This window comes from Lupinus angustifolius, chromosome LG11 (assembly GCF_001865875.1).
Source record: "Lupinus angustifolius cultivar Tanjil chromosome LG11, LupAngTanjil_v1.0, whole genome shotgun sequence".
NCBI lineage: Eukaryota > Viridiplantae > Streptophyta > Magnoliopsida > Fabales > Fabaceae > Lupinus > Lupinus angustifolius.
The window spans coordinates 15,445,963-15,464,585 of NC_032019.1; the positions used below are offsets into that span (position 1 = coordinate 15,445,963).

General features: G+C 35.9%; 1 protein-coding gene across 3 annotated transcripts; it reads right to left on the bottom strand.

Moving 5' to 3' along the window:
* Window positions 5,320-11,599, bottom strand: LOC109359143 (pseudouridine-5'-phosphate glycosidase). 3 transcript variants are annotated; one of them, XM_019603690.1, is made up of 14 exons: window positions 11,397-11,599; window positions 11,174-11,279; window positions 10,098-10,208; window positions 9,569-9,651; window positions 8,540-8,599; window positions 8,370-8,430; window positions 7,706-7,812; window positions 7,536-7,613; window positions 6,937-6,982; window positions 6,737-6,857; window positions 6,542-6,627; window positions 6,243-6,324; window positions 5,657-5,668; window positions 5,320-5,601 (listed from the first exon to the last, which is right to left on the bottom strand). In XM_019603690.1, the coding sequence occupies exons 1-13, from the start codon at window positions 11,481-11,483 to the stop codon at window positions 5,662-5,664; spliced, it is 1,035 nt and encodes a 344-aa protein (XP_019459235.1). In that variant the 5' UTR covers window positions 11,484-11,599; the 3' UTR covers window positions 5,320-5,601; window positions 5,657-5,661. The 3 variants fall into 3 exon arrangements, with proteins under 3 accessions (XP_019459235.1, XP_019459236.1, XP_019459237.1); XM_019603691.1 differs by having other exon boundaries at window positions 5,320-5,668; window positions 11,174-11,274; window positions 11,398-11,599; XM_019603692.1 differs by having other exon boundaries at window positions 5,320-5,668; window positions 11,174-11,255; window positions 11,397-11,598.

The following is an 18,623-nucleotide window of genomic DNA, read 5'->3' on the forward strand; positions in this document are numbered from 1 at the left end:
ACCTCTCCATTACTTGAGAGGAGTTAAACTCAACTCTCGAGGGTACTCACACAGAATGCTTTCATTCTCTACCTTTGTAAACAAATAGAACCCACCATGTAAAAATAGAAGCACATCATAACCTCTTACTCCATAAACTAGAGAAAGAGAGGAACAATTGCCAAATCCACCTAAAAGCAACTTCAATCACTGCCAAACACAACCTTATTGTGATTTTTCATTGACGGATTTGTGCGGAGGAATCCTGGGATGGGGCAACCTGTAGCACCTTTCTAGGGCATCTATTATTATCATAGCTAGTTATAATTCTAAATGACACGAAATAATAATTAAAAGTTCTCACTACTCGCTTTCAACAAACCAAGTTCCAACGTCTTCTCATCCCGACAACTTCAGTTTCACCCAACTCGACCATCCCCCACTCATTCTTCCGCAAACCTTTTGCTCTCTGTTTAATAAGACATCTGGATAACTCTTTAGGCTCATATGGAACTTAAAGCTGCCACCTTTGTTGTCTACTGGAGTAGGTGGTAAACACAATGGTCTTGATGATGCGGGAAAAGGTACATACCATTACACCTTCTTTGAGATGCTAATGAAATCATCAAGTAGTTATTCTCTAGGGCTCCAATACCTGAGTTCATAGCCACTTGGACTTTATTTTCTTATATCACAGTGTTAAGTGAGGTTCCGAAGGGCATGGAAATATTTCACTTGCTTGAAAGCCATGAAGATATTATACTGCAACTTCAGTAGCTCAAAGGATAATGGTTGATTGTGAAGCTTTTCCTTATGTGTGCTAACCAATAATATCCAAGAAGAATATATCCATTTTACAACGATCCGGTGGAGTATTCATTTGGTTGTCATACACTCATCATTTTTCACATGGCTTATTTTGCTTATGCAATTATAATTATCCATTACAAATTTTTATGCTTTAAAATATTTTAACTAAATTTTTATATTAAGGTTGTGGTTCTAGATGTCTCTAACTTCTCTGAAAATTGGAAGAAGATCTACGACTAAAATCGTCTCTAAACTATTAATTTCATATTAAAAAAATAATTCAAAATTATTTTATCACTTAATTAATAATGGAATTTTTATAATAAGGTTATAGTTCGAGTCATCTCTAACTTCTCTGAAAATGGGAAGAATGTCTACAACCAATATCGCCTCTAAGCTATTAATTCCATATATAAAAAACGATTAAAAGCTATTTTATCACCTAAACGAATTTAATCAAATTTTTATCCTAAGGTTATGGTTCGAGTCGTCTCTAACTTCTCTAAAAATGGGAAGAATGTATACGACCAATGTCATTTTTAAGCTATTAATTTCATATATAAAAAACAATTAAAAGCTATTTTATCACATAAATGAATTTTGTAGAATTTTTATAGTAAGATTATGGTTCGAGTTGTCTCTAACTTCTCTGAAAATGGAAAGAAAATCTACGACCAACATCGTCTCTAAACTATTAGTTCCAACAATCATATATTATAAACATTTTAAAATCAACTCCACCAAACCTATCGATATTTTCCAAATCAACCAAACTAATTAATTAATTTTCAAACAAGAATTGTGTAGCTTTGATTTCCCTATTGCACCTAGGGATACGTAGAAGCAAGATGAACTCTTGTCACACACAAAAATAAAAAATAAAATATTTTGTTTTAGCAGATAATTTTCAATAAATAATTTTTAAGTGTATAAAAGTTCATGTAGTTAGCGAGGACACCGTTTTAATACGGACGAATGGAGTGCTAATACCTTCATCGATTTGTAATCGACTCTCGAGCTCATAATTTCTATTCAAAAGACTATTTTATCCAAATTGGACATAATCTAGAGTTTTCTATGTTTTGACCGCAAAAAACACAGTGGTGACTCCAAATCAATTGGCAGAGGCAAAATTAAGTTTCCCTCTTCCTAAGTTGTTGAGTCAGTCTTCCAACCGAAAATTGAGTCACGATAATAATGTTGCAATAACAGTGGTTAAGTATATAGAGGGTAAACCTTTAATGGGTTTATTTTTCCTTCAAGCAAATTAAGGCAAATAATGGCAGTGGTTTAGCAACTTGCCCAGGCACAATAAGATCAATAACAAGGATATTGTATATACCTTGACAATACCTTGATCTCATGGAAATAAAGATGCAAAGAACGATCTCTAACAGTTCCTATGAGGTTTAATATAGGGTCATGGTAGTGACTACTTGTGAAGTTAAATTACTCACCTTCATCCTCAAGGATTTACATATCTGTTACACCTCACCAGCTCTATGCCAATAAACAAACCTCCTCAACTCTTTTATATTGTGATAACCGATCTGCATTACATATCTCTTCTAACCATGTGTTTCATGAGAAAACAAGCACATTAAGTTAAATTGTCATACGGTAAGAAAGGTATGCTCTAGTTAATTACTCCTAATACATGCTCACATTCAGTTAGCATATGCTTTGACAAAACCCTTAAGTACTACAAAATTTGGAATTATTTATCTTATGTTAGACCAAACTCAAGTGCTATTAGACATGTTTAGAATCATGCCAATGGCACAGGCAGAATGTTGTCATTGGCATATGCACAAGCATGAGTAAGAATTTGCTTAGTAAGACTTGCTCTCGTTAAAAGAGACTAGGGATTCACTAAAAGATACTTGCTCTCATTGAGTGAGACTAGGATTTGCTTAGTAAGATTTTCTCTTGATCGAGAATGCGACAAGCTTTGTAATACTCGCTCAAAGAGTTGAGAGTCTCGCTGATTAAGCCAGAAGTCTCGCCCAATGAGCTATTCTTTTTCGCTGATCGAGTCCAACCTTACTCAACGAGACAAAAGTAGCAGATTGGAAATTCTCGCGCAGAAGACGTCGCTGAACGAGATGTGTATCTCGCTCAGCGAGAATAAGATTTTGCAAAATTTCACTTAATTGGTTAGGGATTGCTAGCAAGTATGCTTGTTAATATCTATTAAATATGTCTATCTTTATTAATATTTATAGTTAGTTTGTAATTATCTCACCTATATATAGGGTTGTATTCATTAATTTTCAATTTATTAAATAAAACTAGAGAATTATTTCATAATCTTCATCTTCATCAATTTCTTTTGCCTAGAGCTTGCAAAACTCATCATTACTGATCAATATATTTCTCTATCTCGTTGAACAAGTATTGCAAAACTTGTTATCGCAGTCTCGTTCAATGAGAGCAAGTCTCATTCAATGAGAGCAAGTCTCTTTGGGTGAATCCCTAGTCTCGCTCAATAAAATTTCTTCTCATTGAGTGAATCCCTAGTCTCGCTTGACAAGAATTACTTTCGTTGAACTTATTCTTAGTCTCACTCGACGAGACTTGCTCTCGTTGTGAGAAACCCTACTCGTTCTTGTGCATGTGCCACTCACACCATTCTGAATCATGTCTTAATAACACTTAATTTTTGTCTAATATGTCATGCATTACAAAGACTCGTGCCATGAAACTAATTCTCATTCACCATCCTTTTCATATTTTCTTCCTTCCCTACATGTGTTCTCCTCTTCGTGTGCCATAAACAATGAGTTGCCTTAACTTATACATCATCTTTGTTTTGAACAATAATTTCTTAATGAAATCTATTCATATTTATATTATGTTTGGTTTAGTAGAGTAAAACATCATTGGATCATCTAGTATCATACTAAATCAAATATTTCATTTATGAGAACTACATTAGTTGAGAGAGAAAATTATGTGCCTCCAAAAATATTTAATTTTTTACCTATAAGTTAGAGGATATCCTAGTTATACCCAAAAAAAAACATTCAACTTGGCGATTTAGGACAAATCATCCATGAAAAATGATAATTTTACGTCTTTGAATTCTCTTTGGCTTCAAAGATTATTTGAAAATAAGATTTAAAATCTCTAGCTTTTGGACCGTAATTATCAACTATAAATTTCCATCATCCATAAAAGGGAATCTCAATACTGTTATGACATTGAAGCAGTAGCACGTACTCGATCCCTCCGAGTACTCAAGTATGTTCATCTTCAAAAGAATTTAAAATAATATATATATTCCCTAAAATTAAAGGTCAAGAATAAGTAATATTAAATAGTAAATTATGGCATATATTTTTTTATATTCCCTTCAGGGATGTGTTCTAATACAGTAGTTCTGTATTTAATGGGACCTTAAATAGTAAATTATTCAACTCTTGTTGGTTAAAGCTCAAGAATGTGTAATATTAAATAGTAAATTATAAGAGGAATCAATTTGATTTTAGAAAATATTCAAATCCAATAAAAAATTGAATTTTGATAATGTTTTTAAATTGGTATGCCATTTTTCTTTTTAATTGATTCTAGATGTCAACATCACTCACTTTCTTATCTGAAGAAAGAAGCCGGACTTTATGAACAACCTTTCACGATAGAAAACACAAGGCATATACACACATATGGTTGGACTTGTGGTGAGTGACCAGTGTATAAATGGAATTCCTCTACCTCACCTTCTACTCTTATTCTCAATAATACCATCTTCAATCCAATCTTCTCAGTCATCATAAGCAGAAACCATATCTTGATTCCAACATTACCTCCAAATAAACACAGCCCAACCCACCAATCATTACATCTTAATTAGTAATTCAGGACTACATCACTGTGATGCGATCATAATATTGTGGTTATGATGACCGCCACAACTGTATCATACTGTAATTGTGGTGTAATACCAAATCAAAATGACGTGACCGCATCGGGCTACAACACAACTGCATTAGAACGAATCGATTTCAAAAAATATTTTTTTACTCACAGAATAATTCACACTGCAACATTCACAATTTACATTGCAACAGCCACAATCACAGTAACCGTAATTACAATCGCAACTACAACTGCGATTTAAAACCCTCATCTCCAAATCCAAATCCCTTTCTCTTCCATTCCAAAACAACAGTTCATGAGAGCAACACTTATCCTTCTTAAACTTTCAGTAACTTAAATTTGATTGATATATTTTTTAACTTTTAGTAACTTAAATGTGATTTCCTTAGGCCATGTTTAGATATTTAATGATGTGTGGAATGGAATGCAATGTGATGGAATAGAATAATGTTACCATTGTTTGGATATTTTACCATGGAATGGAGCGAAATGATGTGTGTAATGAATTGGTTTCATCTCCATTTCATTTCACTCCACTCCACTCCATTCGTTTCTATTTCATTTCAACCTATTTTTGACAATCTAAGTTAATGATCGAAATAGATAAAATGAAATTTGTAAAAAAAACAATAACGTAATATAAATTCTAGCATCCAATGAAAAGAATAATAGAATTGAAAAATCATTATCATCGTGACCTCCTGGTTTTACAACATAATCCATTTAAAACATCTGCCACTGTTGAATGTCGATCTCTCTAACACTAATCACTTTACCAATCCCTGAGGATTTGTTTGAGTTGTTCTTTTGAGGGGAAAGGGAAGACCTATGAACTATCTTATAAGTGTATTTCACAGTCGTTAAGTCTTTCCCCTCCCTTTCCTACTCCTCCTACAACCAACTCGCAAATAGACCCTTAATGTACAGTAGATCAACACAACAGTCATCATCATAAAAAACAACCGCCTTCCTTTGGCTATCTTCCATCCTTATTTAGCAACTAGCAAGCACACAACAGAAAGGTGAGAAAACTGAGCACTATACTACTTTCCAAGGATGAGAAAACAATAACATGTGCAAACCATAGATAAACTTAACAAATGCACGTGATTTTTAGTAAATAAAGCACTTTGATTCACCTCATGCTTGTTTGTAGAGTGTTTTATACTGTTATATGTGTGACTTTAGAGATAATTATAACGAGTCAAATATGTATAAAAAAAAAAATGATAGTGTGAAAAACTTATACCGGTGGTACGCCAAAATTAAATCAGTTTTACGTGAGATAAAAAATCTGTTTCTACGGCGACCTATCTCAAGTATAATTACGAGTTTAGAAAGAATTTCCCCACACATGTTACTTTGGAATGTACAAAGGCGTAAATTCTACATTACATATCCTATTAAAGAAAATCTAACTTGCATAGAGAAGAAGCTGACATATAATCACAATTGACAGTTGAACTAAGGAAACTTTTTGGGCATCACAGTTCAACAGTTCAAGTAACATCAGCATTAACAGAGATGGGATCAGTTACATTCATATATCAAGAAAAACAAAAGTATAAGCTCACCTTGGACAATGTTCTCTTAGCTGAGCAAGGGCTGTAGCAATTTTAGCTCCAACAAGAGCATTATTCTTCACAAGAGCAATGTCTAAAACATGGTTAAGATTTGCTTTAACAGCAAGTTAAATGCTTAATTCGGATCTGACGTTTGGAATCGTATAAAAAGTAATTATAGTAGATTAAATTTATTTTAAAATATACATGGTTAACTATTGATTTTATAATAGTGTCAACAACAACAGAAGCCTCTGTTAAAAATCAAAGTCAGCTATAATTGTATTGATAAAAAAAATTAAAGAGGATACTTGAAGCAAGTGAGGCACCACCAGTAAGCTCATTTACTCTAGCAAGCAAAAACGGAGTCTCCGCATTTCCTGTTATTTTGTTTTCCCTGCAAGTGGCAGATATTAAATTGAATCTTACAAATGTAATAGATATATGATGAATGTTAATGCACAGCTTGCATATGATGTCAAAATAGAAAGAGAATGAAAAATTACCTAGCTTCTTTAAGGGCTTTCTGAATGGCAGATTCAATAATATGTCCAGATGTTGAGTGTTCTCGAGGAATGGGAACGGCTATCAAAACTCCAGTTCCGAGATTCAGTTTGATGTTTGCTTCTGTTAGAAGAATGAAAATTAAGAGAAATTGTATAGAAGGTTTGTAAAAATAAAAAACATAAAGAAATGTTTTCCTTGCCTATTAGGCGAGCACCGTCTTCAGGTGTATCTACCCGACAAGAAACCTGGAAATTATGTCATGACCAAAAAATAGACTGAGTAAAACTTGTTTCTTAGTACTACTGTTCCCATTCCAACCTGTATATAACTTGAACAAAAAATCTTAAAATGCTATCATAAAAATGATAAAGATGGAAACATGATTGTCAATTTGCAAACCGGAAGGCCTACCTCCAAATTGATACATGATCAATTATTTTGGCCTTTGATTCATGATAACTGTTGAAATTCCCTATTCTCTCTAATTTATCTTCTACTTGCTTAGTTTATTTCTCTTACTGAAACATTACAATCATTTAGATATTATCATTTTAAAGTCATAACTCTCATTATGTAGTTAAAGATTTTAAATCTATACTTCAAAATAAATCAAGATTCAACTCATATACTTAAGCATGTATCACCATTTTCTTTAAATGATGAGAAAAATAAGATTAAAATATAGATTCGCCTTACAATGCAATGCAACTATACCAGTCAGAAAAGCAAAAGATCACCAAAACGTTACTTGCTGTCTGTAACTTAAAAGCAATCAAGAAAGTCTTAGAAAAACCAAACCTTGCAGCCACTTGATTCTGTGAAAAATGCAGGAAACTCATTTGTCTTGTAAGCAGCAACACAAACTCCCTGTGTTTCCTATTCAAGATAAAAAAAACATAATGTAAACTTGATAGAGCATAGCTCTGAACTACTTCAGTGATAGTATCAACATAAAAGTAAATGGGTACCAGATATTCAAGGGTCCTGGGAATATCTAATATTGACTTTACACCAGCACATATAACTGCTACTGGTGTTCTACCAAGCTCGGTGAGATCTGATGATATGTCCATAGCTGCGAAAAGAATAATAAAAATAATATGCTCAACAAAAATGCAAGACTTATTTGAAAAAATCCCGATAACATAAAAATTAAAAGCATTTTGAGTTCTCAAAGTTCGTAGAGGCAAGGAGAAATTATATTTTCATGTTGCAACTCAACCGTTCCATTAAAAGAGCAGTTATGCAATTTCTATAGCAAAGGATTCCCATTCTAATGTGGTTAATTGAGTGATCTAACTGATTTGTAATTACAAGTTACAAAAAAGTAATTACAGTTCAAAAATACAAAGAAATTGACGAAGGGTAGTTTTGGCCTTCAAAAAAGTTTTAAGGTCTCTTCTATGAAGACCCGTCTTGCTCCTAGGCCATAGCTCACCCTTTTCATTGTTTAACTTGCGAATTACAGGTCTTTCCTGGAGCCTTGGAAGCAACAAAGAACGCATAATAAATGCACAGGTTGATTCATTTGGTCTCAAAATTCAGAACAGAATATGTTGGGTCTAACAAGATTTGTCAGCAACCATAAAAAACAAACACTTTCTATCATAAAGATGTAATAGGTTAACATACTATGTTCCCCATGTCTGTGCACTCCTCCAATCCCCCCAGTGACAAAAACGGGAATTCCAACCTGCAGAAAATTTAAAAAAGTACTGAGTGAAACCAAAAGGACATGAGATGAGGACTGAGCGAAATAGATCACATTAAGAAACTATGGATTCGGTAAATGGGAAAATCACCAAAGAAGCCAAAAACATTGATGCAGAAACAGTAGTAGCACCATTTCCACTGCTAGCAACCTGCAAATTACATATATCAGTATATAAAGACATCATGAAAAACTGAAAAACATGAAGTTGCACTGGTTTGTGATTTTGTGAAAGGTAATAAACTCTTGGCAATATTGCACTAGTCAATGGAAACTTCAATTCCCAAGTTTACTTTGGACTTGATTATAGAACATAAAAAATTAATAATTTAAAAAACAAAACAATATAAACAAAAATGCATATACTGACTAATAACAAATTTGACAACATGTAAGCACATTATAGTGAGGGAAGTTTAATCTCGGCCAATTTTAGTGAACCCAGAGATTCAGGAAAGGAATCTCAAACGTATCCAAAAATATATATAATATTAGTAGAATTCAATTGATCAGCCAAGAGTCAGCCGTAAAAAAAAGAGAGAAGAACCAGGTGTGGAAATGAGGACTTCCATCACTAGGTCCACCAAATATCAGCAGAAAAGTTTGCATATTAAAGGCAAGTGTAAGTGAGTATAAGCAAATAAACTACTTATGCTAATTCAAGAATGGCACTTCCCTTCATTTATTACTTTATTCTTTAACTATAAGTTATTTGTTGAGTTTTATTTGAACAGTAATCTTAGTCCCTTTATGATAATTATATATTCTGAAAATCTTGGTTCAATTTTTTTAATAAATTGTAGATATAAGTTTCTAGTGAGGCAACACCGCATTTATGTCCATTTTGTCCAACAATTCTATGTATGACCAACAAGGAGAGTTTTCACTTTTTCGGTTAGGAGATTGATAAAAGAGTGGGTTGGAGGTATCTAATTCCGAAAAATTCTTGCAAGCTATATATAGTTTTTGCTTAAAATTCGTGGACTACACAATAATTAGTCCATGAAAGGTTATATATACAGTTAATAAAAATCAAGAAAACAACATCAAATGAAAAAGTAAATCCAAAAAAGAGAATGCCAACAGGAATATGGTGTTTACTGATGCCAAAAGCACTCACAACATGTGCAATGTCCCTTCGAGCTGTTTTCTGAGCTTTGGTTCCCAGAGTAGCTAGCCTCTCAAGTTCTTCAATAGTTAGACCTGCCAACATAAAACAAGTAAGAAAAAGAAAACTTGCTCAATTCAAGCAACCTACAACAGAACATATTTACTTTCATCATTCCAGCAGCAGAGCCAAAATAGATGACAAACTTTTCACTTTCTTCTGTTCAACTTTGTGAACACATGACATGCATAAACACAGGTAAAGCATACATTTTGTTTTCTTAATATGTCTTCTTTTTCAGTATCTTTGTAGGACCATGCCATGCTCCCATTTCAAATCCAATATCAATATGTATGGACAAGGAGAAGAGTCAAAATAGCAATGAATATCAACACTGGACTTGATTCACAAAATTGTGAAAGAAGTCTATTGGTATCATGCTTGTTACACTAGATCTACTTGTGCTTACAAGTGAAAAACACAATATTAAATAATACAAGAAATAAGAATGAGTAGAGTAGAAAAAGATTATAATAAATACCTACACAAGGTGTGCCATCCAAAATTGCAATAGTTGCAGGAATGGCACCATTCTCTCTCACTATAGCTTCTACCTGTTTAGCAGTTTCCAAATTTTGAGGATATGGCATCCCTGCAAACAAGAGCATATTCCAAATACAAAGATGTGAGTAAGACAGATAGCCACGAGGTGAAAATGTTTAGTCACACAATCTAAGCACACTTTTAACTACAAGTAATCATATAGGACCTACTAAACATTAAATGAACTCATGATCTAGGTTTTGTTTATCTAAACTTAAAAAACGAGTTAATTCTAAAAAATTAATGTTGGTTGTATTACTTTTATGTAAAAGAGTGCTTTTTTTACATTGGCTCTGTTTGGCACAACGAGTTGAAAAGCTGATTGAGGCTAAAAGGTCAAGGTTGAAGGCTGATAACCTAACTTATTGAACTGAAAGTATTTGGTAAAACTAAGCCGTCGATTGGCCAATAAATCTGAAATGATGTAAAAGATCTCTTAAGTCAGGAGCTTATAAGACATAAGTCACTTCAATAGACTTCTCAAATAAATAGACTTCTCAACTAAGGGCTTATAAACCTAACGTTTTTTTAATGCCCTCTAAACTTATAATCCTCTCACATGTCTTGCGAAACACCCATTCTCTCCTATTTTGTAAGAGCACTCTTCATAACCAGAAGACTACAGCCTTTCATAAAACTTGGATTTTTCAACAATTCTTCAACCTAATGTTGAGCAGTGTTTTAAATTGTGGTTGCGGTAAGGTCATGTAAACTATTTTGTAATTAAAAAATTTGAATTCGTTGTGGTTGCGCTGCAGTCGGATGCAGCCACATCATTGTGACTTGGTGTCACGCTGCAATTGTGGTATGATGCGGTTGCGGCGGTCACCACAACCGCAAAATTACAGCCGCAAAATTACAGCCGCATCCGCAATTTGAATCAATGTTGCTGAGTAATATAAGTCCCACCAAACAAACATGTAGAGGTCAAAATTGATTATGCTATCAAAAAATTCTCAAAAGAACCCGCCATTAAGATAATATTAATAAGATTATGATCCTAATCTTGCTCACCATGAGAAATAATGGTAGATTCGAGAGCAACAACTGGACGACCAAGTGATAACGCTTCAGAAACCTCAGCAGCTACTTTCACCTTAATTGCATTCAATCTCGATGCCTATACATATAAATATAATCAAACCCATTTTTGTTACACTTTGTTGATTATGATTCAAATGAACAAATACTATAGATAGAGGCTTATGCAAGAAAAAAAACATTATTGAATGAATACCTTAATGGTTGTGTCAGGTAAATTTGAATCCAAGTGTCGTCTAAGATTGTTTAGTCGCGAGACCGCTGCGGATGATGATGATGCCATGGCCACCTGCTTGCTCCTCAGTCAAGACTGCGTCTTTTCAACTGATTAGGAGGTTTCGTGCAACCAAAATCGGTTCATTTGTGTCATTTTTGAGTCAAGCTTTTATAAGGGGCATAGGCTGTTTTATCTAAATGGATTTACACCAACTTTTAATGGAGAAAAAAAAAACATAGTTCATTTATACATAATCATATATATTATTATTTAATATATTTTTAAGAGTCAATAATCATTAAAAATGAGATAAAATCATGTATGCATTGCCATTTCATTATTTATTATTGATATTTGACTTTTATTCACTTTAAAAAAATCAAATGAATGGTGATTGATGAGATGCATGTTTATAAATCTGGTAGTATATAAAAAAATTATACTGTCAGTGTATATATCTTTTTCTCAAGAAATATATGCACTAACACTCTATAACTTTTATATATTATTATTGTATCACTTATTTCATTTATGTTTAACAAACCTTCAAAAAGTAATACTAATAAATGATATATAAGATATTTAATTATATAAAAATATTTACAATAATAATAATATATATATATATTACACTCATTTTAATATTAATTTCTTCAAGACTGTAATTGGATATCATTCATATGCATTAATTAATTTTGGGATTATATAGTGATGATATACAAAATTTATACATTGTTAAGGTATATACTTTTTCCTCTCAATCATTTTTAATACTAAATGGTTTTTATGAGGCAAATAAAATGAAATATATACAGGGGACTTGATATTCTTAACATATAATTTGTATTTATTTCACAAAATATAGTATAAAGCTAGAATTAAATAATGTTTTTAGACTTATTAGCTTGATGTTGTTCTCTCAATATTAATAAGGCTCACGTAGACCATGGTTCTTCCTTTCACTTGATCACTTGCTTTCTATTGTGATCTTGTTCACCCAAATGATTTCGAGAGTTTCCTTGAATCTCACCTTCTTCAATTTTCCTTTCTTCAATACTTCAAGTGGGTGGTCTCAATGAGGTTCCTTAATCTTCTTCTTGTGAGGTGGGGGAACTGGAATTGGTTTGAAGACAACATCTTATTTAGTCACTTTCACTGAATTCTTATGTTTGTCTCCACCCAAGGAGAATCTCTCTAATAAATTCATAAATGCAATGTTTGGAGATATCCCTTTCTCTTCTTCGTTAACTTTTTCAATCCTGAAACATGCATTCTAAAATAAGTGGGATCCATGTGGCCCTCAAGATACGAGCAATGGGATCTAAGTGGCATGTTTAAATGTCAAACTTATGATCTTAAATTAGTGCTTATTTTGAGGCAACCTAATTTTAGGATATTTTTATTTTGAGGATAGTTTCATCTTTTGTTTAGAGTAAATTATACTGACACCTCTTAAGTTTTAGTGAGATTATATAAATTACCCCTTATTTTTTTATACATACACAAATCTCCCCTAATTTTTTATACTACTTTCATTACACTGACCACCCCTGCATAAGAAACATAAGAAATAAGTGTAATATTTTAAACAAAAAATGTGATAAACGCAATTAAGTTAAACAAAACATGATATGTTGTATAGACAAAGTCTAAATAATATACAAATCAAACAAAACATGATAGTGAAATCAATAAAGATACGTTGATTTGTATAGTATTTAGATTTTGTCTATAAAACATATCATGTTTGTTTAACTCAATTGTATTTATCACATTTTTTGTTTAAAAGATTACACTTATTTCTTATGCAGGGTGGTCAGTGTAATGAAATTATAAAAACTATGGGAGGTTTGTGTAAGTGTAAAAAAGTGAGGGGTGGTTTATATAATTTCACTAAAACTTGGGAGGTGTTAGTGTAATTTACTCTTTTGTTTATATCAACTTAAGTGTCTTCTCCGGTTTATAGTTTTTTTGTTGGGAGATGTATATAGTTGTTGGCAACAACAAAAATCAAAAAATATAAGAAATAATGATAATAAATAAACCCCAACCATCATGAAAATCCATATTTGAATTGTAATTTATTTTACATGAAAATCCATATTTGAATTGTAATTTTAATTCATCTTTGTTGCATTATCATTAAGTTCAAATTAAAGGTTAGTTATGTGCTATTTTGTGCAGAACTAATGACGTGAGCTTAAGATAAAGATCAATATAATGAAAGATAGTAACCCACGTGCTAAAAGATGAGGTAAAGGGAAAATAATGCAAGATTTAAATTGGATTAAATATGATTGGATTTGATAAACATATTGATAAAAAATAATTCAAATGTATAATAAAACAAAGATTATTGCTGAACACACTATTTTGATGATTGATTTGTTTGTTTTCAATTAAAGTAAGAAGGATAATATCATATTTGAAATATATTGAAGAAAACAACAATACTAAAAAACTATTTATAATTTAGGAGACCATCCTTGACCATAAATTAAAGGGAGTAAATCCATTTACTCTAAGAGTAAGTTTTTAGACTTATTTCATATCATAGCCTTCAATTATAGGGAAATCTAATCATTTGAATTAGTGAGTAGATCTAAACCACTAGATTTTCCTAGAATTGATGAATTAGATGAGAAATAAATTTAAAAGACTTATTGCTAGAGTAGGTGAATCCTCACTTTAAAATAAACATTAGATCTTTGCTATCAAATTTGAGGTTTGGATCCTAATTCAAAATCATGGATTGGTAAATCCTAATTAATCTACTAGACAATTGCTTTGAGTTTGATTTATTCAAGTTAAAAAGTGAAAATAGTCCATCAAAGCACAAGAACAATCATAATTGATAGAATCCCTGAAGCTAACAACTAATCGTATTAGAAGTTTAAATCCCTAAAGAATAGTGATTAGTTGTCTATCATTGATTTCTCTCTATTGAATAAACAATAAACACCAAATATAAATACATAAAAATTTAACCATTCAATAAAACTTATGAGAAAAATTCAGACAATTGATAGATAGAAAAAATAAATCATATTCAAAGCAAAAAATTATATTAATGAAGTACAAGATCTCATACCTGCAAACATATGAAGGTTTCACTTTAAGACCACTCAATACTTTAGGAAGCCATAAGAAGATAGGAAAAATAAGGGTTTAGACGGATCACAACTGCTTTCTTTGGTTCTAAGCTTATTTTATTTATAATAATTAGTGTTCCTACCCGGCGAACCGAAGAGACACATGCTTGGTCGCCGGGGTGGGTCGCGCATGTTGGGACCACCAGAGTTGGCCTTAGAGACAACATGCCTTCAGTACCTCACCAACCCACCTGCCAGCACGACAGACAGATTGCAGAACGACTACCAAACCAACCACAGGCTAAAAGACAAGAGTGGCACAGTGTACGGTTCTGGCAGACCGCCTGACACGGGAAAAGCAACCCCCGACAATACCTTTGGTCGGCCACGCGTCGCACCACCTGCCAAGAGCCCAAAGTCAACTCTCCATTCTATAAATATGGATCTCTACCAACAGGAAGTATCTTAACCTCTTGACTCTTTGCATTACTCACTCTATTACTCTCTGCCTTCATTATTCTCATATTCCCATACACTTAGTTCATACACTGACTTGATCGTCAGAGAACATTTTCAAGTACTTCCACCGGCGGGTCAAGCTCTCCTATATCATCTTACTACTTTGACGACTATCCTATTCTCCATCCTCAGCAGTTGATCAACCATTATCCGTACCTTTGTGTTCTAGGAAAGAACATTGGCGTCGTCTGTGCTTCCAACTCACACCATGGTAACCACCAGAAACCGAGCTCTATCTACCAGCCAAGTCGACCCTGCCCCAAGTACCCTTCCCCCACCAAGACAACCATCCCATCAAGCCAGCCGAAGCCACCATACCAATCCAGAACAACAACCAACCACCCAACAACTCCTCCAGATGCTGGAACGCTAGGAACAGCTCATCCAGCAGCAGACCGATGTAATACAAGAACTCTGCCAATCCAAAATAAACCCTTAGGATCACTCGGAACGCCCTATTCACAAAAGTAACCGTGAAGAGTCAGCGAGCGAGTCCCGCCCACCATCCCAACCAACCCCACACCACTCTTGTGGCGCTAGACATCCTTTTACACCTGCCATCATGGCTTATCCATTACCCTCCCATTTAACCGCCCCACCAACATGGACCAGTATGATGGAACGGCGGACCACAAGATCACTTTGACGCCTTCGAGGCTTCTATGTTATTCCATGGGGCGACCGACCCCATCATGTGCAGGGCCTTCCCCCTGACTCTTAAAAAGGCAGCCCTCCAATGGTTCACCCGCCTGGCTCCGAACAGCATCAACACTTGGGGAACTCTAGCTTCGGCCTTCAACACAAGGTTCACGGCAAGTAAGGAGCAACCCATGTCATCATACACACTGTCTGGCATTCGCCAAGGATCCAATGAATCCATCCGAGCCTATCTAGATCGGTTTAATATCGAGGCCATGAAGGTGCGTACTCTAAGCCCCGAAGTAGCAGTGCATGTCCTCGTTATGGGGCTTTAGGAAGGTCTTTTCCACACAGAATTGGTCAAATACACCAACCTTACCATGGAGGACCTCCGTTCCAATTTCATCAATCTTGAAGAAACCCACCATATCCACGCCCATACCGAACCCCAAACACATCACCCATCACGGGAAACCAAACGGCCAAGACTCCACGACCTACCCCGCGACCTACCCTCACTAACCAAAAAGGCCAAATACTCCACCTATACCCCCCCTAAACGCCAACCGTTCACGGATTCTGCAAGAGGTCCTCTCCACTCACCTTGTCCAACTCCCACGCCCTACCAAGCCAAGCCCGCAAGACCGATCCAAATATTATGACTATCACGGTATGTTCGGTCACTTGACCAATGACTGCACACAGCTCCGGGATACCATCGAAGATCTCACCCAGGCTGGTCATTTACAGCGATTCATTGTGGGCCTGGAGCAACGTCGGCGATCGCCAAAACATCGTCGACCAGAACCTCGAAGAAGGCGGTCCTCTCCACAATTTCAACAACGGCGCCCTACCCCACGGCCTCAAGCGGATAGGCACCGAGCAGACAACTGCAGGCTAAGGAGCCCAGTTGATATTAACACTATTTCAGGAGATTTTGCTGCCATGGGTACCTCTAGGACCGCCTAGAAAAAATATGTGCGGGAGGTGATGCACGTCGCTGCCAGAAACTCCCAGCAGAAATAGAGCTACAGATCCGCTCCCCCCATTACTTTCGACGACCGTGATTATGAAGGTCTTGTCCGAGGGCACGATGACCCCCTCGTCATCACCGCCAAACTCAATAACAAAAAGGTTAGTCGCCTGTTCATTGATCAGGGTAGCTCGGCTGACGTTATTTTTCAGGATCTGTTTGAAAAAATGGAGCTCCAGGACCGCGACCTCCTACCATATGATGGACAGCTGGTCGGATTTTCCGGTCAGGGAATCACCCCCAGGGGATATGTAGAGATTTGGCTAACAATCGACGACCACCCCATGAGTAGGATTGTCCAAACAAAGTTCTTGGTCGTCCAGTGCGATTCAGCATACAACGTCATAATCGGCCGGCCAACTTTGAACAGGCTTGGAGCGATCGTCTTTACGCCCCATCTATGCATGAAGTTCCTCTCAATCAGCCTTCAAGTCTGCACAGTAAAAGGGGACCAACACTCGGCTCACAATTGCTACCAGATGAGTCTCCGCCCCCACTTCAGCAAACAGCACGTCCCCCCCTCCAAAAGATCTCGGGGCGTGCACATGGTAGAACTGGATGTTCGGGCGGACGAAGGAGACTTTCAACCACAACCAGAAGGGGAAAAACAACTCTACAGTTGGGCCAATCCCCAGGACAAGTAGTGTACCTTGGCAGTTCCCTTCCGCCAAGCCAAAGGTTGCGGGTGGAGACATCTTTGAAGGCAAACCAGGACCTCTTCGCCTGGTCAACGGCAGATATGCCTGGTATAGATCCTTCATTTGCCTGCCATCGGATGACAACAAAACAAGGTGCTAAACTAGTGGCGCAAAGAAGGCGAAAAATGGGGGCTGACAGGACCAAGGAAGTCGCTTTGAAAGTAGCCGAGTTGCTAGAGGCGGGTTACATCCGCGAAATCACCTACACCACGTGGTTGGCAAAGGTTGTGTTGGTGAAGAAACCATCACGGAAGTGGCGGATGTGCGTGGACTACACAGATCTCAATAAGGTATGCCCTAAAGACCCTTATCCTCTTCCAAACATTGACCATTTGGTGCATAATTCTTCAGGCTATCAGTACCTGTTCTTCATGGACGCATATTCCGGTTACAATCAGATTCTGAGGTACCCTCTCAACCAAGAAAAAACAGCATTCATCACTGATCAGGTCGCCTACTGCTACACTGTCATGCCCTTTGGTTTGAAAAATGCTAGGGCGACTTATCGAAGGATGATGAGCAAGGTGTTTGCCGGCCAAATTGGAGAGCACATGGAAGTCTACATGGATGATATGATCGCCAAAAGCCTCCCCGGCGAAGATCATGTATCCATTTTGGAAAGCATTTTTCAGCAACTTCGCAAGTACAACATGCGGCTAAATCCAGAAAAATGCACTTTAAGAGTGGAGGCGGGCAAATTCCTCGGTTTTCTTCTGACTAGTCAAGGGATTGAGGCAAATCCATCCAAATGTCAGGCAATCATCGACATGAGGAGCCCCCGCACGGTCAAGGAGGTCCAACAATTGAATGGGCGACTAGCTGCACTGTCCAAATTTCTCCCGTCCGTCGCCAAGCATTCACTCCCCTTATTTCAGTTGTTGAAGAAGAGCAAGAAGTTTGAATGGTCTGAGAGTTGCGAAATAGCGTTCAACACTTTCGAACAATATTTGGCCGCCCCACCTATCCTCTCCAAACCATTACCTGACGAACTTCTGTATGTATATCTGGCCGTATCCGACAGAGCAGTAGCAGCCGTGCTGATACGAGAAACGGTAGAAGGTCAAAACCCGATTTATTTCACAAGCAAGGCCCTGCAAGGCCCGAAACTGATGTATCAGAAGCTGGAGAAAATGGTTTATGCATTGTTGGTCGCCACACGAAGGTTGCGCCAGTACTTCCAGTCTCATACAACAATTGTCAGAACCAACCAGCCAATCAGGCAAAT